Source organism: Symphalangus syndactylus, chromosome 11 (assembly GCF_028878055.3).
Source record: "Symphalangus syndactylus isolate Jambi chromosome 11, NHGRI_mSymSyn1-v2.1_pri, whole genome shotgun sequence".
Lineage (NCBI taxonomy): Eukaryota > Metazoa > Chordata > Mammalia > Primates > Hylobatidae > Symphalangus > Symphalangus syndactylus.
In genome coordinates, this window is record NC_072433.2 from 134,316,056 (window position 1) to 134,335,853 (window position 19,798).

General features: G+C 56.4%; 2 protein-coding genes across 11 annotated transcripts in view; one reads left to right on the forward strand and one right to left on the reverse strand.

Moving 5' to 3' along the window:
* GALNS (galactosamine (N-acetyl)-6-sulfatase) overlaps window positions 1-11,542 on the reverse strand; it is a 42,573-nt gene extending 31,031 nt beyond the window's left edge. Inside the window, exon 1 of one of the 4 annotated variants that reach the window (XM_063612546.1) lies at window positions 11,358-11,542. In XM_063612546.1, the coding sequence (XP_063468616.1) occupies window positions 11,358-11,440 (83 nt within the window). In that variant the 5' untranslated portion in view covers window positions 11,441-11,542. Of the gene's footprint in view, window positions 1-11,320 lie in introns of all 4 variants that reach the window. The other 3 variants (XM_055232811.2, XM_055232809.2, XM_055232812.2) reach the window with 3 other exon arrangements.
* Window positions 11,543-11,619: 77 nt separating this feature from the next.
* Window positions 11,620-16,501, forward strand: TRAPPC2L (trafficking protein particle complex subunit 2L). Of its 7 annotated transcripts, none has more exons than XM_055232815.2 (5): window positions 11,620-11,775; window positions 13,206-13,378; window positions 14,260-14,347; window positions 14,488-14,567; window positions 16,303-16,501. In XM_055232815.2, exons 1-5 carry the CDS (start codon window positions 11,743-11,745, stop codon window positions 16,346-16,348), a joined length of 420 nt encoding a protein of 139 aa, XP_055088790.1. In that variant the 5' UTR covers window positions 11,620-11,742; the 3' UTR covers window positions 16,349-16,501. The 7 variants fall into 7 exon arrangements, with proteins under 7 accessions (XP_055088790.1, XP_063468627.1, XP_055088788.1 ...); XM_063612557.1 differs by having other exon boundaries at window positions 11,647-12,593; window positions 16,300-16,501; XM_055232813.2 differs by having other exon boundaries at window positions 11,647-11,775; window positions 16,300-16,501.
* Window positions 16,502-19,798: the final 3,297 nt, after the last annotated feature.

Consider the following 19,798-nt stretch of genomic DNA (forward strand, 5'->3'; position numbering starts at 1 on the left):
TGCCTGCCTGGGCCCCTGCCCTCTACACACCACGTTCAGCAGCACAAACACACAACACCGGGGAAAGACACCGAAATCTAAACACAATGACCACGTTCACAGGCCCAGCTGAGTTCAACCACCACGTTCACAGGCCCAGCTGCATTCAACGCATGTTTATTTCTGAAACCAACTGGAATGCAAATACAGATATTTAGAGCTGGCATCAGCAAACGCATTATGTAAAGGGCCTCACAGCAAATCTTTTCAGCTTTGTGGGCCATATGGGGCTGTCACAGCCCCTCAGCCCTGCCACAGCCGGCATGCGAGCAGATGTGCACACTGTGTGCCAATAAAACTTTATCCATCAACATCTGGATTTCATATAATTTTTCATGTCACAAAATATTCTTTTGGTTTTTTTGAACAATTTAAAATTATAAAATCCATTCCTAGCTTATGGGTTTAAAAAACAGCAGGTGGTGGGCCAGGAGCAGTGGCTCACGCTTGTAATCCCAGCACTTTGGGAGGCCGAGGCGGGCGGATCACGAGGTCAGGAGATCGAGACCACGGTGAAACCCCGTCTCTACTAAAAATACAAAAAAAAAATTAGCTGGGCGTGGTGGCGGGCGCCTGTAGTCCCAGCTAGTCGGAGAGGCTGAGGCAGGAGAATGGTGTGAACCCGGGAGGCGGAGCTTTCAGCGAGCCGACATTGCGCCACTGCACTCCAGCCTGGGTGACAGAGCGAGACTCCGTCTCCAAAAAAAAAAAAAAAAAAAAAAAAAGAAACAGGGTTGCCGCAGATATGATTCAGTAAGATGAGGTCATTAACATGGGGGTGGACCCTCATCCCACACAACTGCAGTCCTTATAGGACACAGGGTGAAGGCGGCTGTGCGGCGATGGGGTCAAAAGCGGGAGACACACAGCCATGGGCTCCAGACGGCTGGGGGCCCCCAGAAGCTGCAGGGGCAAGAGGCCCCTTGTGGTTCTCCGAGGGAGCGAGGTCCTGCCCACACCTTGATCTCAGACTTCCGGTCTCCACACCGACAGAGAATGCATTTCTGTTTTTTCTTTTTTTTTTTGGAGACGAAGTCTTGCTGTTGTCCCCCACGCTGGAGGGCAATGGCACGATCTCGGCTCACTGCAACCTTTGCCTCCCGGGTTCAAGTGATTCTCCTGCCTCAGCCTCCCGAGTAGCTGGGATTATAGGCGCCCTCCATCACACTCAGCTAATTTTTGCATTTTTAGTAGAGACGGGGTTTCGCCATGTTGGTCAGGCTGGTCTCGAACTCCTGACCTCCAGTGATCCGCCTGCCTCGGCCTCCCAAAGTGCTGGGGTTACAGGTGTGAGTACCATGCCCGGCCGTGTTTCTGTTCTTTTAAGCTCCCACCCCTGTGTGTGGTCCCAGGAGGCTCCTAGGATGGGTGAGATGGGGGTGAGGCCAGGGGTTACTGAGAAGCCCACTTAGTGTGAAAAGACATTCACAACACCTGGTTGTGTGGACACCTGTGGAGACACGTGGATGGCAGGGAGGGAAAACCTCTTAGTAAAGCAAGTATCTGCAGCCCAGCCACGTCTGGGAGCCAAAGCCTTCAGGAGGAACGCAAATAGCTCCACCTGCAGCTCTGAAGCGCACTAGAGACTACACTGATGGTTCTTTTTTTAAATCTCTAAAATACTTTTCTCTTTCGTTGACCAGCCTGGTCAACAAGGTGAGACCCCATCTCTATAAAAAATCAAAAAATTAGCCGGGCATGGTGGCACGCACCTGTAATCCCAGCTACTTGGGAGGCTGAGGCAGGAGAATCCCCTGAGCTCGGGAGGCAGAGGTTGCAGTGAGCTGAGATGGCGCCACTGCACTCAAGCCTAGGTGACAGAGATAGAACCCTGTCTCAAAAAAATAAAAAACAAAAACTTGCCACTTTTCTCCAAATTCACCCCATCCAGCCTCCTCCTGCCACGAGTGGCCCCGGGACTCACCCACAGAGTAGGACTGCCACCTGCATGGACAGCAGGGAACTCGAGGAGGGCTGTGCCTGGAGGCCAAGTGGGCCTCACTTGCCCATCGGGCCTTTGTAAAGTTTCCACCATTTCAAATGACCCCAAGACAGGCTCCATGGGCTCTGATGCTCCAAGAGCCGGAGAGAGGCTCACTTTGGTGCCTCCACAGTTCACCACGACAGGAACCAGAGTCTGATCGCTGATTGTCTAAGGTTGATTTTTACCAAACAAAACAAAACATTAAACGTGAACTCACTGGAAACTGGAGCCCTCACACGCCATGTAAAAACATGACACGCAGCACCTGGGGAGAGGTCTGGCGGCGCCACGCAGGGTGGCCACGCTGCCCGGCAATGCCTCCCGGGTACACGCCCAGCAGAACTGAAAAGTGTGTCCACGCGGAAACCTATGCATGAACCAACACCCACAGCAGCTCGCTCCCCGGCAGCCGAGCTGGAAACACACGGATGCCCATCCATGGGCGGAAGCCTCAGCCACACGTGGTCCCTCCACACGGTGGACCATGACTCAGCCATGAAAAGCAATGGAGTCCTCACACAGGCTGTGTGTGTGAATCCCCACCCATGTGAGGGGAAAATAGGCACAAGGCCCATGCGCCGTCAGATTCCATTCACCTGACACGTCAGAAAAGGCAGATCCTTAGAGACAGGGGAGAGGGACTGCCAGGGGCTCTGGGGACCACCAGGGAGTGACCCCCATCAGGGCTGGGGCTTCCTTCCGTGGTGACGAAGATGATGTCACAATGTGTGGTGGCAGGACGACTCTGAGAACACACTAAAAACGACCCACACACTTCCACCAGTGAATTCCATCTCAGGAAGGCGGCTATAAAAGATGGAAGGGCCAGGTGCGGTGGCTCACGCCTGTAATCCCAGCACTTTGGGAGGCTGAGGCGGGCAGATCACGAGGTCAGAAGATCGAGACCATCCTGGCTAACACAGTGAAACCCCGTCTCTACTAAAAATACAAAAAATTAGCCGGGCGTGGTTGTAGGTGCCTGTGGTCCTAGCTACTCGGGAGGCTGAGGCAGGAGAATGGCCTGAACCTGGGAGGCAGAGCTTGCAGTGAGCCGAGATCGTGCCACTGCACTCCAGCCTGGGCGACAGAGTGAGACTCTGTCTCAAAAAAAAAAAAAAAAAAAAAAAAAAAAGAAGGATGCGGGGGCATCTTGGTTTTCTGCAGATGGACCAGGGGCTCCCCTGACACTCCTGGGTTGGGGCTGGTGGGCGTTTGACTCGCTGGGTCCTGGTAAGTCAAAGAACAAGAAGCCTCGGGGCCTGTGTGAAGTGACAGGCATCTGAACAGAGGGGAAGCCCTCAACGGGGTGGGCGTAGCAGCGTGCTGACTGGGTACGGCTGCTGGAGGGACGGGCGCTGGGCCCCGGGGACCATGGGAGGACAGTGGGCCGCTCTGGGGGCACGTGGGTGGCGGGACATCCAGGTCTGCATGGTCACACCTTGGTCTTTGTCTGGATGCAATGATCAATTTCCCCGGTGGACAGCAGGCTACATGGCCCCTGCCTATAAGGCTCAGCTTGGCAGGGTGGCTGCTCCTCGCCTCAGCCCCTCCTGACGTGTGGAGTCCCAGAGCTGGGCCAGGTCTGGGCTTTTTCCTCTCAAAGGCCCTCCCCGTCTCATGGGACACAATTCTGTTTGGCCCTTTTAGCTTTGGGTCCCTTTTGAGCTGGTTTATTTATTTTTTTGAGACAGGGTCTCACTCTGACAAAAAGGCTGAAGTACAGTGGCGTGATCTTGGCTCACTGCAACATCTGCCTTCTGGGCTCAGGTGATCCTCCCACCTCAGCCTCCTGAGTAGCTAGGACTACAGGCACACGCCACCATGCCCAGCTAACTTTTTTTTTTCTTTTTTTGAGATGGAGTCTCACTCGGTCACCCAGTTTGGAGTGCAGTGGCGTGGTCTCGGCTCACTGCAACCTCCGACTCTTGAGTTCAAGCAATTCACCTACCTCAGCCTCCTGAGTAGCTGGAATTATAGGCGCCCACCACCACGCTCACCTAATCTCCGTATTTTTTGTAGAGGTGGGGTTTCACCATGTTGGCCAGGCTGGTCTTGAATTCCCGACCTCAGGTGATCCACCTGCCTTGGCCTCCCAAAGTGCTGGGATTACAGGTGTGAATCACTGTGTCTGGCCAATTTTTTTGTATTTTTGATAGAGATGGAGTTTTGCCACATTGCCAAGGCTGGTCTTGAGTGAACAGAGCTCAAGCAGTCCACCCGCCTCCACCTCGAAAAGTGCTGAGACCCCGGGTGTGAGCCACCATGTCCAGCCCGGAGATGGTTTATTTTGAAGTCACTGAAATGGCTTTTCTGAGGACAATGGAGGCTGCAATGAAAGGAGGCACCTGGAGAGAGGTGTCCCCTGAACCTGATGAGGAAGAAAGGGACGTGGGAGGAGAGGGGGCAGGATGCCCGCAGAGCTGCTCATGGGCTGAGAAGAGAGCTTGGGCTCAGTGGCATCCAGTCACAGTGGGTGAATGCGCCCATGTCAGGGTGAGGTGCATCCCGCTGAGGCAGCAGAAACCTGCAATGCAGGCCGGGACGGCGCAGCTCCCTGAGGCCAGCCTGAGGGGGACCGGCCACACACGCCCAAAGCTCCTTGCCCTCCACATCTCCGCGTGCAGATTCATCCTCCCAGGTGGCTTCTGCACATCCTGCTGTCTCCAGTCCAGGTGGGAGAGTGCAGAATGGCAGGTGGGCCGGGGGCACAGGGCCTGGGATGGGAGGGAGCAGTATGTTTCGCCCGTTACACTGTCTGCCCACGCCCAGGACCACTGCTGGGCTCCCTTCGGGCTGGGAGTGAGGCTGCACATCTGAATACTGGGTGCCATGTGCCCGACCCTCCCTGCAGGCTGCGTCCTGAGGCTTCCCAAGGTGGGTCCGGCCTCCCCAGAAGGTCGGCAGTCAGCAGAGCTGCGTCCGGGTCTGCTTGTGCTCACCTGGGTCATTCTCCTACCTGTTCCAGGCCACAAATAACATGAATGGATGCGGCAGAAAATGCTGTAAAGGGAGTGGGCTCCACGCTCACCACTGACTCAGAAAATACTGCAGGGGAGCATTCTTGCTGGGAGGAGTCCCAGGTCTCAGCGACAGTCCCACTCACTGCCATGACTTACAATGGGGAGGGCATCAGCCAGGGGAGAAGGCGCGGACGGGGCCGGGGAGACCGGCCGCAGCGTGGAACCCTCCCCAGGCGGAGCCACACGGGACGCTCGGGCTGTAAGCACAGGTGCCGGATGCTGACGGGGAAGCTGTGCGAGACTCAGTTCCCAGGGCTTTTGCCTGGGCTGGCTGTGCGGCTGCCTTTGCCTGGCATGTGCCAAGACTCTTGATGCCCAGGAGGAGGGTGCTGGGCATAAATCGTGGCATCTGCAAAAACAGTGCGGCAAGGTGAGCTGCTCATATCAGCAAACAGCGGGGGGACCTCCTGTTTCCAGACATCAGCCGAGGGCAAAAACTTCCCACACATGGGCCTTCTGACCAGCCGAGGACGACGTCCCACACATGGGCCTTCTGAGGACAGCGTCCCAGGCTGCTGGGCCAACTCTCATCTGCTGAATCCGTGCTTTATTTATTGGCAGCTTTCTCGGCTATGAAAAGCCGGTGTGGACAGCCTCCCTGCAGGGTGAGCGGGTTACCATGTGAACATCTACAACCCCCACAGGGCACCACGGGTGGGAACCACCTTTATTCTCTCCCTTAAAAGTCCTAAAAGGGCTGGATACAGTGGCTCAAGTCTGTGATCCCAACACTTTGGGAGGCTGAGGAGGGAGGATCGCTTGAGCTCAGGAATTCAAGACCAACCCGGGGTCTCATACACAGACATTGTCACTAAAAAAAACCTTTTTTTTAATTAGCCGGGCATGGGGATTCCATTCCAAGATGGCCGAATAGGAACAGCTCCAGTTTGCAGCTCCCAGCGTGACTGACGCAGAAGACGGTGATTTCTGCATTTCCAACTGAGGTACCTGGTTCATCCTATTGGGACTGGTTGGACAGTGGGTGCAGCCTATGGAGGGCGAGCTGAAGCAGGGCAGGGCATCGCCTCACCCAGGAAGTGTAAGGGGTCAGGGGATTTCTCTTTCCTAGCCAAGGGAAGCCGTGACAGACTGCACCTGGAAAATCAGGACACTCCTGCCCAAATACTGCGCTTTTCCAACGGTCTTAGCAAACGACACACCAAGAGATTATATCCCGCGCCTGGCTTGGAGGGTCCCACGCCCATGGATCCTTGCTCACTGCTAGGCAGCAGTCTGAGATCCACCTGCGAGGTGGCAGCCTGGCAGGGGGAGGGGCGTCCGCCATTGCTGAGGCTTGAGTAGCTAAACAAAGCGGTGGGGAAGCTCGAACTGGGCAGAGCCCACTGCAGCTCTGCAAAGCCTGCTGCCTCTGTAGACCCCACCTCTGGGGGCAGGGCATAGCTGAACAAAACGCAGCAGAAACTTTTGCAGACGTCCCTGTCTGACAGCTCTGAAGAGAGCAGTGGTTCTCCCAGCACAGTGTTTGAGCTCTGACAACCGACAGACTGCCTCCTCAAGTGGGTCCCTGACCCCCGTTGTAGCCTAACTGGGAGATACTTCCCAGTAGGGGCCGACTGACACCTCTTACAGGCGGATGCCCCTCTGTGACGAAGCTTCCAGAGGAAGGATCAGGCAGCAATATTTACTGGTCTGCAATATTTGCTGTTCTGCAGCCTCCACTGGTGATACCCAGTCAAACAGGGTCTGGAGTGGACCTTCAGCAAACTCCAACAGACCTGCAGCTGAGGGACCTGACTCTTAGAAGGAAAATTAACAAACAGAAAGGAATAGCATCAACATCAACAAAAACGACATCCACACCAAACCTCATCTGTAGGCCACCAGCATCAAAGACCAAAGGCAGATAAAACCACAAAGATCGGGAGAAACCAGAGCAGAAAAGCTGAAAAGTCTAAAAACCAGAGCACCTCTTCTCCTCCAAAGGATCGCAGCTCCTCGCCAGCAATGGAACAAAGCTAGACAGAGAATGACTTTGACGAGCTGACAGAAGTAGGCTTCAGAAGGCCGGTAAGAACAAACTTCCCCAAGCTAGAGGAAGATGCTTCAATCCATGGCAAGGAAGCTAAAAACCTTGAAAAAAGATTAGACAAACGGCTAACTAGAATAAACAGTGTAGAGAAGACCTTAGATGACCTGATGGAGCTGAAAACCGTGGCACGAGAACTATGTGACGCATGCACAAGCTTCAGTAGCTGATTCGATCAAGTGGAAGAAAGGGTATCAGTGATTGAAGATCAAATTAATTAGCAGAGCATGGTGATAGGCGGCTATAAACCCAGCTACTCAGGAGGCTGAGGCAGGAAAATTGCTTGAGCCCAGTAGTTTGAGGCTCCAGTGAGATGTGATCGAGCTACCGCACTCCAGCCTGGGTGACAGAGCCAGACCTTGTCTTAAAAAAAAGTCCTGGCTGGGTGCGGTGGCTCACGCCTGTAATCCCAGCACTTTGGGAGGCTGAGGCAGGCAGATCACCTGAGGTCAGGAGTTCGAGGCCAGACTGGCCAATACGGTGAAACGCCGTCTCCACTAAAAAGTACAAAAATTAGCTGGGCACAGTGGTGGGAGCCTGTAGTCCCAGCTACTCGGAGGCTGAGGCAGGAGAATTTCTTGAAGTTGGGAGACGGAGGTTGCAGTGAGCTGAGATCACACTACTGCAATCCAGCCTGGGTGACAGAGTGAGACTCCATCTCAAAAAAAAAAAAAAAAAAAAAAAAAAAAGGGCCTAAAAGCCCCCAAATGATTGTCCATGTTCAGTGAGCACAGCTGTGAGCCATGGATCAGTATCCTTGAGAATTTCAGAGTTTTAAGAAATGCAAAGTCTCTATTCCTACTGGTTGCTATGGGATTATTAAGATGAGCAGGCCAGTGCTTGTCTGTTTCAAACGAGGGGCGCTGAGCAGCCCTCCCCCGACTCTGGTGGCTCGATGAGGCTGCTGTGGCAACAGGAGCTGGCCTGGGCGGCCCTGACTCTCCACTTCCTCTGTGGTCAGGGCTGACCCTCCTTAACCCTATTTTCCAACTAAGGAGCAGAGACACAGAGTGCTGCTGACCCTGGGAGGCAGGAGCTGTGTGTGGGCCGGAGTGGAACTTGTCACTGGGTCTCACCTGTCTCCAAGGCCCCAGAAGCCCTGGAGAGCAGAGCGGGACACTTTTCCTCGCTCACGCAGCAGGTGCCCAGGGTGCGGCGAAGCCAGGCTGCGCTGGAACGTGCGTCAGTGAAAGGCCAGGGTAGGGCCATCCTGGGGAGTGCAGGTGGACCTGTCCTTGCCCTGGCCGGCTCAGCTCCCCCTGGACAGGTGGGGGCTCCTGCCAGCTGCTCTCACCCTTGAGTCCCAGCTTCCCATTCTGGTCCCGACTCTGGGGGCAGTGGTTCTCTGCCCAGTCAGTGTGACCAGTTGGAGAGTGGCTTCTGGCCATGAGGGCTGCAATAAGCTAGTTTTGGGGACACCCCTTTTCTGAAACTGCACTTGCTTAGATGAAAGGGGGGTCCAGACCCCCAATGCCCAGCCACAGAGGACTGGATAGGGGGAGACTGGGCTGGAGGCAGCCGGTCCATGGAGGGCCATGCTCCAAAATCTGAACTTGAGACATGCACACTCGTCCTCAAGTGGTGCCGGGCCCAGGGCTGTGGGTCACCAAGCCATCCCATGTCATGCCAGAGCCCGAATGACCTGTTGCAGGTTCAGACACCAGTGCCCTGGCAGAAATAACTGGTCTGCAGTCCAGGAAGAGGTGTGGACAGGGCTGCGGAGGAAGCTCCGGACTCCGAGGAGAGAAGACAGCCTGTGAGGACCCCTTGCACCCTGGGCCACGTCAGGGCACCTCGGGGCTCCACCGCGAGCTTCTGTGGCTCTCACCTGCCAGCATCCCTGCCCCGTCCTGGTAGCTGCACCATGGGCCCTTCAGGGAACCCCCTCTGTGCTGGGTCCAGGCAGATGAGATGATCAGGGGCAGTCTCCCTTCTGGGGTAGGCCCGAGGCTCTGAGGCCTGGCTGGACAGCTCAGCGTGCGCCCCACCCCCAGTGTGCTTGGCGCAGGGCTGAGACCCACACGAGGCTCACATGACACAGTGGCAGAACCAACCTCCCACTGGGTCTGCTGACTGCAGTGGGTGACTTGGAGTCACCTAGGACCATCACGGGCTGAGTGAGGATGTGGCCAATTCAGAGACAGCAGAGCCACGAAAGGGGAAACTCGCCAGGCGGCCCTGGTCTGTCGAGTCAGAAGGGCCAGGAAATTCCCACTTTTGCTTATCACTTTGACTTCATTTTCTGCTGTCGGCATCAGAAAGTCCTCACAAGTACACCTACAGGCCAGGACAGAGCTCCTCTGGGGTTCTTTAGGCGTCAGCTGCCAAAGGACCCCACAAGCCACACAGAGGAGGCCACAGAACAGGTGCCCAGGTGGGCGGCACTTCTCCTGTCACCCTCCCCCACACGTGCCCTGGTGGCCACACCCCACCCCTCCACCCTGCACGCCTGAACCCTTGCTGTCCTATGGAAACACAGGGTGAGACCACATGCAATTCCGTATTTACCAGGAGCCACGTTAGAAAAGCAGTAGGTGAAATACAGACTAACTTTATATTTTATTTAACCCAACATATCCAAAATATTATTTCGACAAGTCTTCAACATAAAAAATTATTCATGAGCTGCCCCGCCTCAGCCCTCTGTCCTCTGAGAAAATCAGGAAAGGCAGAAGCTGAACAGGGAGGCTTCACCTACAGAGCCCAGCTCACCCAGCGAAGCTATGCTGGCCCCGAGGGAGTTACACAATGAAAAGAAGAAATTCTGAAACAAAGTATCTATACTGGCCCAGAGGAACTTACACAATGAAAAGATGAAATTCTGAAACAAAGTATCTACACTGGCCCAGAGGAACTTAAAAAGTGAAAGGATGAAATTCTGAAGCAAGGTATCTTTAGGAAAGAGATACCACTCAGTGCTGAGAAAGGCCTGCCCACTGCTGTCAGGACACGGACCCTTGGGGGCTGGAAAGCGTGCTCTGGAAAGCAGTCAGTGCACACAAATAGACATATGAGATGGAAAAGCAGCTGCCCAGGACTGTCAGCTGTCACCCTGGGTGGGGAAATTATGGATGGTGTCTGTTATCTTTTCAAGTGTATCTTTATGCTAAAAAACCATTAATTTAATAAAATTGTTAAGCTCACTTCACATTTTACATTATTTTTTTTTTTCACCAAGTCTTCTAAATCTGTGTATTTTACACGACCAGCACCTTCCAATTCCGACAGCCACGACTGCCCAGCCCTTGCGTGCGGCCTGTGGCCCCCACTGGTCAGCACAGGTGGGTCTGAAGGCCCCTGTCAGGGTCTCTGCTGGTCTGGAGCCAGCACACAGGGGCTGAGCGACATCGACGGCCCAAAACTGTCTGGTACTCGGTGTCGTCCCAGTCCTCACACACAACGTGAGCACAGCGGGACAGGTGTGACCCCCCAGGTGAGGCGGCTGAGGTTCAAGAGTGGAAGTGACCCCCCAGCTTGGAGACACCCCAGATGTGTCTGGGGTCCTGCACGGTGACCCGTGCCCCAGGCAGACTCATTCCTGAGTCTCCAGGTGGCTCCCACAAGAAGTTAGGGACGGAGGCCTCCAGGACGGCTCTGTGACCCCTGACCCCGCACCTGCCCACCAGGAGACATTTCAGCCTTTCAGTTCTTCAGACCTCAGGGACACCTGACCTTTGCTCAGCGTTCTCCAGGGAACAGAGACAGCCACCAGGTAAGACTGGAGCCCAGCGGGGGGACCCGAAGGCCCGAGGTGGCGGGAGTGATTCCCAGGGCGACGCAGCTCTCAGGCAGAGCGGCAGGAGCAGCCCTTTCCTCCCTTTGGGGAGGCCACGCTGCGCGCCCACCTTCCCAAGAGTAGAGAGCGGGAAAGGTCAGACGGGGGAGGCAGGGCCCAGTAGCACGCCGGCCACCCACCTGCGAGGGAGGACGCTGTCCCGGTCATGCTGCACAGTGGCAGCGCGTGTGGTGACCGCTGACCGCCGAGACCCCACGCCTGGATCCCGCGGACACTCCCCGCGGGGCCTCCCCCCACCCCGCAAGGGGATACCCCCCTTCCCCTCCTCCCCGCGCGGGACCCCCCCCACCTTTCCCCGCACCCCGCCCGCCCTCCCCCCACCCCTCCTGCCCTCCCCCCACCCCTCCCGCCCTCCCCCCACCCCTCCCCTCCCCGACCCCCCACCTCCACCTCGCTCCACCCCGGCCCTGCCCCGTCCCACCGCCCGCACTCACGTCGTCCATGAGCAGGAGCAGGATGTTGGGGGGCTGCGGGGCGCCCGAGGCCCCCATCCCCGCGGCGCTGAGCACCAGCAACAGCCGCCACCAGCTCGTCGCTGCGACAACCGCCGCCATGGCAACCACGGGAGCCGCGGAGCCCGGGCCAGCGAGCCGACCTAGCGAACGTCCGCCGGCCCTTCCGGCTGGGCTGCGGGGCGGGGCCTGGATGACCACGTGACCAGCGGGGCGGGGCCAGAGTCCGTGGAGGGACGGGAGGCGGGGCCTGGACCTACTCGTGACCAGCGGGGCGGGGCCTGAGCCAGCTGCGTGACTGGCGGGGCGGGGCTTGGGAGGCCGCGTGACCTGGGCAGCTGCTTTTCCATCTCATATGTCTATTTGTGTCACGTGATGAGGTGCCTGGCGCCGGGCCTCCCAAGATGGCGGTGTGCATCGCGGTGATCGCCAAGGAGGTGCGTACGCGCGGCGTGGGGCGTCCGGGCCCGCACCATCCTCGCCTCTCCGCTTTCTTTCCCCTTCTTCCCTGGGCCTAGAAGGCACCTTAGGAAATGGGACCTGGAGGAGGCCTTCCCCGAGCTCCAGCGGTCAGGGGCTTCGCGGTGGACGAGCCACCAGGCACACCCTGAGACCCCAGTTCCGCGCTCGCCCGTCCCGCTGGTGAACGCACCCCTCGACGCCCCAGGTCTCCTCCCCGCCAGGACCCACCAGAAACCTAGGTGGTCCGGGGCACTGCCTCCGTCCTCCGTCCTCAGCAGGTTCTGCCCGTTCTCCCGTCCAGCGCTGGTTCCCCGTGGACGGCGGCCCCGGCCCTCCTGCCAGTCTCCCCGGAGCCGAGATAAAAACAAATCGGATCCTGTCACGCCTCTGCCTGAGACCTCTGCAGTGGCTTCTCGTTGCCTTAGGATGGTGTCTGAATAACCTGGTCTGGGATCCTTTCCCCCCCGTAACCCTTGGCACCCTCCGCTCCAACCAAACAATTCTGCAGCTCCCTGGACATGCTCTGCCCTCTTACCTCTGAGCCTTTGCACGCGGAACACCTCTCCCCAGCTCCCATCCTCTTTACTGGCCCACATATATTTCAACTGGAAAGCATTTTCTGAAGGCTAAGACTGAGCTGGGTGACTGTCCACCCTCCTGCTGCACGGAGCCTTCATTTCCTAGCCAGGGTCTCCCCTGAGACCGGACTCGAGGCCGCTCCTTGCTGCGCGGTGGCTGCTGCTAAGCTGCTCATGGGCTTCCCTCTTGGCCACAGATGATCATTTGCTTGTTGGTGGGTTTATTGACTAGGTATCACTCCCCACGAGGTAGCGAGGACTCTTGTTCACTGTATTTCTGCAGGACCTAGTGCTGAACAGACAGGGTAAATGGCGGTGTGTGAAAGCCCAAGAAAGAAGCTGTTAATGCTGGTCTTACAATGGTCAGAAATGCAGAGATGAAGGGAATTTGAGCTGCGTCTTGAAGGGTTTAGTAAAAGGGTCGCTGTCAAGGTGAAGAAAAGCCAGTATTTAGGGTGCTGTATTTGGGTGACCCATGCAGAGTTAGAGGTGGGCTGAGGCAGAGTGGCCTCCAGGAGAAGGTGAGAGGCCTGCCCAGGTGCCAGGCTTGATCGGCAGGCTGTGCTCAGGCCCATTTTTCTGATTCATTTTTTCTTTTCTGCCCACCCTACTGCTGCTGCTTTGCAAACAACACATAAGTCTCCTTAGGTCAGATGGGATCCCCTGAAGGCAGTGCCCACTGCGGCATGGAGAATGAAGCGGTGGGCCTTAGAGAAGGGGAATGCATTCCCCAGGTGGCTGCAGGTCACGGCTCTGCAGCCTAGTTCGGAGCTGGTGTGCGCTGGGTGGAGTCTTGTCCTTTCAGTGGCCGTCATCCTTTCTTGCAGAATTACCCGCTCTATATTCGCAGCACCCCTATGGAGAACGAACTGAAGTTCCACTACATGGTGCACACGTCTCTGGACGTGGTGGATGAGAAGATCTCCGCGATGGGGAAGGCCCTGGTCGACCAGAGGGAGCTGTACCTGGGCCTGCTCTACCCCACGGAGGACTACAAGGTGTATCTTTCAGGGCAGGGGGTGTGTCAGGGAGGACCTACAATTGCAAGATGTACTTTAGGATCAGATAACTTGAAACCTTTGAGAAGAAAAAAAAAGAGGTGAGAGTTTTTGGCCAGCCAGGGAATTAGGGAAGCCTGAGGTGAGTGAAGGCCTCTAACTCTTCTCTCTCTTTTATTGGAAGAGTCATTTGGGAAAAGCAAGGCTAGAATTCCCTGTAGGATGTTTTGGTTTGCATGTGTCCGTTGTCTGGTTTGCAGAGGAACTGGGACACTTCTGCTTTGTACCTGCAAGGATTTCTTTCTGTGCTTTTCAAGGGGAGCCACCACCTTTGAGCAGTGGATAACGGTTTCATTTATTTTGTTAGGCCTTGCCTCGTACGTCACTAGACACTCTCGTCTAGTCCCTTGGGACAAATCACTTGAGGCCATGGAGTTCAAAGACCTTCCCAAAAGCAGTAATGTAGCTTGTCCATGGTGACATCTGCTAGTAGCCACTATTTTACAGGATAATGTGGCCTCTAGAGACGGGGTCTGCCTTGTTTATGAAGCCTCTGGTTTTGCAGTTAACTTTCTGGGCCAGGCATTGATTCATAAAGAGGGTGAGGTGTTCCAGACAGACAGACTCAGAGTCTAGGTGGTTCGGCTCCTGGAGTGTGAACTGGGTAAGGCTTGGCTGCCTGCTCTTTGCTTCTCCTGCAAACACCAGACGTCGCCCTAGCAAAGTATTTAGGCTTGCACCCAGCACGGCCACTGCAGGACCAGCCCAGCCTGGGCATTTCCTGTGATTCAAGGTTGCCATGTTTCTCCAAAGTGAGGGCCCACAGAGGGCCCTTCGCCGGCAGTCCCTGTGTTACGAGTGTCTTCCCTAACCAGCTGTGCAGATACGGCTACGTCACCAACTCCAAGGTGAAGTTTGTCATGGTGGTGGATTCCTCCAACACAGCCCTTCGAGACAATGAAATTCGCAGCGTAAGTCGGGGTTGGAAGGCCATGCCCGAGTGGGCGTTTTGTTTTTCCTTTTTCACTTTGTTTTGAAATGCTGAGAAACCAAAAATCTTGCACTGGCTGTGTGTACGTGGCAAGGTCACGGTTTGCTGGGTCTTTTTCAGATGTTCCGGAAGCTACACAACTCCTATACGGACGTTATGTGCAACCCCTTCTACAACCCGGGGGACCGCATCCAGTCCAGGTGGGCCCTACTTTCTGTGTCTTGCTACCTTCTTTCTGTAGGACCTGCCTTGCCATTTTGGTTGCCAAAATGCAACCATTTGGAAAATAAGGGAGGAAAGGTCTTTTTAAGCTATGAGCACCATCCCCCTAGGGCAGAGGTTTTAAAGCCACAAAACCCTGTTTCTCCACATCAACTCTTACAGAGATCTCCAGCGCATAAAGTGGATAGAGTGTGTGTGGTGCGGGGAGCAGAGCTTGCCCATTTGGCTTCCCAGGTGTGCCCAGTGGGTACCTGGGGCACCTGCAGGACTCAGGGCCAAGCACATGGGCAGTGGCTTTGAGGGATCACACATCTTCTTGCAGCTACCTGATCTTTTATGTTGAATTTGAACAGTCGGGAACCTGCTTTGCAGGCGTCTTCCAACTAGTCCACAAAGTCAACAGATTTAACCTTTGAACATCATGAGGGAAATGTGGGGTCCACGCCCACACTCCAGACTTGCTTCCAGTGAGTCCCCAGTTCTAAGACATCATTCCCTGTGGTTGGCAGGCAAGAGGACGCCGCAGTGACCCAAGCCAGGCCCTTCTCTCCACCAGGACACTGTCTCGGGGCCATCCTGGTCCCAGGTGGGAGCAGGCAGGCGAATGTCCACGCAGACTTGCCTCCTGGGCTGCCCAGGGCCGCCCTTGCGACACCACCGCCTGTGGGCCATGCGGGCGCTGAGGCAAGAGACCGGGGACAGGAGCTGTTCCGGTATAATAAAATATAAAACAAGAATAGTTACACCACATGTAGATCTTAGATGTGATTATATATGAATATCATTAATCATTAGTTGGTAGTAATTACTCTTTATTCCAATATTATAATAATCTTCGTTCTATAATCGTAACCTAGGAAAAACCAGGCCATACAGAGATAGGATATGAGGGGACATAGTGAGGTGTGACCAGAAGACAAGAGTGCGAGCCTTCTGTTATGCCTGGACAGGGCCACCAGAGGGCTCCTTGGTCTAGCAGTAACGCCAGCGTCTGGGAAGACACCCATTGCCAGGCGGACGGTCTCTAGCAGTGGCGAAAAGTGTCAAGGAACAACACCCGCTACTTAGCGGGTGTAACTACTCTTTTTTTTTTTTTGAGACGGAGTCTCGCTCTGTCGCCCAGGCTGGAGTGCAGTGGCGCGATCTCGGCTCACTGCAAGCTCCGCCTACCGGGTTCACGCCATTCTCCTGCCTCAGCCTCTCCGAGTAGCTGGGACTACAGGCGCCCGCCACCACGCCTGGCTAATTTTTTTGTATTTTTAGTAGAGACGGGGTTTCACCGTGGTCTCGATCTCCTGACCTCGTGATCTGCCCGCCTCGGCCTCCCAAAGTGCTGGGATTACAAGCGTGAGCCACCGCGCCCGGCCACTATTCTTATTTTATATTATACTGGAACAGTTGGTGTCCTCGGTCTCTTGCCTCCGTGCCTGGGTGGCTTGCTGCCCACACCGCCCTGCCTGCCCACACTGCTCCCTCCTCCACCCCTTCCTGGGGCCTTGGGAGGCTGCACAGGGAACTTGGAGGGAGCCGATGGGATCTCAGTGCCCTGTGGGGTGGGAGTCCTGTCCTGGCCTCTCAGCAGAATTCACATTTCTGGACCCTGGAGAAGGCCCCAAGGGTCCTATGGATGGAGCCATGCTGCCCAGCCTGTCTCTGTGAGCAGAGGGGTGGAAGGCCTGGCTTTCCTCTGAGTGGGTCTGTTTCTCTTAGCAGGGCCTTTGATAACATGGTGACGTCGATGATGATACAGGTGTGCTGAGTGAGCTGTGCTGCCAGGCATCGCAGAGGAGCCCGCGCACGACTGTGGTGGGGCCGTCAGTCTGTTCCCGTCGCCTCTTCCTGAATGGGACGCCCGGGGCTTTCAGGGCAGGCAGCTGTGCATGTTCTCTCAACTAAAGGTCTTGTGAGATGAGATTTGGCTTTTTCCTTCCGTGTCAGCCAAGGATTTAACTAAGAAGAATTCAACTAAGGACTTTCAGGGGTGTGGGCAGAGGTTTGGGATCAGATGGCGCAGATAGCCTGTCCCCAGTTGTCCCGAAGGGGCAGAGGCAGGGGCACCTGGAGCCAAGAGTTCCTGAGCCTGCAGGACCTGTGACCATGTGGGTCACCCATTGGCTGAACAGGTGGGCTGGTCTGGAGGGGGCGGCGTCCTGAGCTGAGAAACAGCCTAGGATCTAGGGGCAAAAGGGGAGCCGGCGTGCCTTCCCACAGGGGAGGGCCCTCCTCTTTCTGGACTTGGCCTCCATTCTTTGCATCTGGCCCAACGTCTGGATTCATCCTGGCCTTAAAAGGAGCCCTTGTGAAACCTGGGAAGCCTCGCGGCCCTGCGGCGTTGGCTCAGCTGCAGCCCTGGTCCTAAACCCTGGAGCACAGACTTGAGGCGCCCCTTCCTGCCTGTTGGTGCTGAGGGGGTTGGGTGCTGTGTCACTTGATGACATGGCTGACTACCACCCAGGGCAGTGGCTGAGCCCATAGTGGCGTCAGTGCCGCCTCCGTCCTTGGGGTCCAGTAGTCAAGGCTCAGCCCGCTGAGGAGATCCGCCCGGAGTTGGTTCCAGCACCGGTCCAGGACTGGAGAGTTTCTCTAGGACCTTGAGGACCCCAGAAGTCCCTGCAGCAGGAAAGGCTGTGAGAGGGGGTCAGCCTGGGGCAGGACACAGGGAGGGGAACTTTCTCGATACATATTTGCCTTTTCATCCCATCCAGCAAGCACAGTGTTAATTTTATAAATTATAGAAGAAAAAATCAGCAGGGAGTGTGTGAAAACTGCATGCCCCAGGCCTCCCCTGCGCCAGGGTGAATTGGAAGTCCTGGAATGCGCCGAGGCACACCAGGCAGCTGATCTGGGTGCATGTGGGCCACAGGCCACCCTCACAAGGTTAAATCTTTAACGAGAGCCTCATGTTTGTTAGGAGAAGGTGGGACCCCGGCCCAAGCACCTCCCCACTGCAGCCTGGCAGGAAATCTTTGCCTTTTAGTGGCGATCACTCCTGCCTGAGTCCTGGCCGTGGTGGGGACTCTGCAAGTTGCTAACCCAGCGTCCATTCTCTTTCCTTCCTACTGACAGAACCCCGGTGCCTCTGCCCAGTTCCAATAGCGGGCAGACGAGAGCCATGGCCTGGCCTCCCTTGCAGCCCGGGGTGTGCAGCGGTGGCGTGGAGGTGGGTGGTGCTGGGAGAGACTTGCCGGGAAGCTCCTGTGAAGGGGGCCCAGCTGCCACGTGCAGGACCCTCCCCCTTTGCCTTCTGCCTGCCTGGAACATGGATGTGATGGCTGGTGCTGGCACAGCTGTACTGCCAGCATGAGGAAAGAGTCACACCCTAAGGACAGTGGAGCAGAACACGGGAAGGACCCTGGGCCTTTGCTGACGTACCAGCCCCGGACTACTTAAGTTCAGCTTTTTTTAAATGTGAGAAAATAAATGCACCCCTCTGGTTTAAGCCGCTGATATTTGGGTTTTCTGTTAGGTGCAGCCAGACCCACCTGTGAGAACTTTTTACATGAGGGAGTTTTCACAAGCGTTGTAAGGCAGCATCCCCATTTTAAGCCCAAAGAAACAGAAGTCATCTGCTCACCTCTGATCTGACAGCAGAACTGTCACGTGGCACCTTCGCGCTGTCTCCACCGTGGGGCTGGCCTCACGGAGGGCCACAGCCCGCCTGCCTGCTCCTTCCTTGACCCCGGGTGACTTCTGCTGGACACCACATAGGGCAGCCCCTCCTCCCCTTCAGGCAGCAGCGATACTGCCTCTTCCTTCTCCCGCAGGCCGGGGAAGAGGGGCCTGTTCTTGTTAGTTGCCCACCTGAGCCAGCCAGAGCATCTGCTTTCTCGATGCAGCCACAAAGGCCTCCGCAGTTCCTGGCGCGGGGTCTCATCACCTGTAAGGGCCACGCCGAGGGGTTCCCCCAGCTCTTCCTCCACCTTGGCCTGCTCAGGCCTCAAGTCCACAAGAAAGGAGGGACTCCGCAGGCTCGCTCTGCTGTCTCCTTGCAGTGGCCACACAGAAGGCTAAAGATGGACAGGAACTGACCTGCGACATGGGCTAGAATACTGCCAGGGACCCGACAAACCCATGGGCGTGACACCCACATCAAGGCCAGCAGCGACCCCTCACTGAGGGCCGGACCCTGGGCCTGGGTACTGAGCAGGCAGGGGCTGTCATCTGCAAAGGGCTGTGCATGCCTCAGGTCCCTCTTGCAGCCCCCAGCTGTGAGCAGTCCGCACCAGGCCCCGCCCTAGACGGCTGGGCAGCTGGAGCTCCCTTCTGTGCCACGCCTGGCTCTCACTGACGCTGAGACAGCCCCCTCAAGCCCACCCTGAAGCCAGACTCCCTGGCAAACCAGCAGAGGCCTGGGTAGAGCAGCTCATAGACCACAGTGCCCACGGGCCCCAGAGTGGACCTCAGACAGATCAGGGCAGATCCTGGAGGGCCATGATGGGTCCTTGGTCGAGTATCCTGATAATGAGGCCAGAGAGCTCAGTCTCCAGGGCTCCACTGTAACAGAGCACCACCTGGAGGGGCTTCAAACCACGGGAACGCATTCCCTCCCTGCGCTGGAGGCAGAAGTCTGAAGGCTGGGTGTGGCTAGGGCTGGCTCCTTCTGGAGGCTCTGGGGCGGGTCTGCTCCAGCCCATGTCTGCAGCCACTGCCGGTCCCTGTAATCCTCGGCATTGCTCCAGCCTCTGCCTCTGTCGTCACGCGGTCTTGGAGCGTCTCTTGGTCTCTGTAACCAGTATGTGGTTGGGTTTAGAGACCACAGGGAACCCAGGACCGTCTCTAGACCTTTTGCTGAATCACATCTGCAAAGACCCTTTCAAGAGAAATCCACATTCACAGGTTCTGGGGATCAGGACATGGACATATTTTGGGGAGCATCATTCGCCCCAGTACAGAGGCCAACACTGACCCAAGACCCCAAGATTGGGTGTGGGGCTGGTTTGGGGAAGAGGCCGGTGTAGGTGGGGAAGGAGGGTGGGTCATTCCCGGGAGCAGCATCTGGCCTGGTGCTGGAGGAAGGTGGCTGAGGGGTGGGTGGGCACCAGCCCACTGAATAGGAGCTGGTCTGCACAGGGCTCCAGGAATTAACACACAGCCTGATGAGGCACGAAGGGGAGGCGCTGCTAGTCGTGGAATGCTGGAGTCAGGTGTGTGCACAGAAGCAGGGCCTCTGTGGCTGTGCATGCAGCCTTGGGCCTCCGTAGCTGTGCAT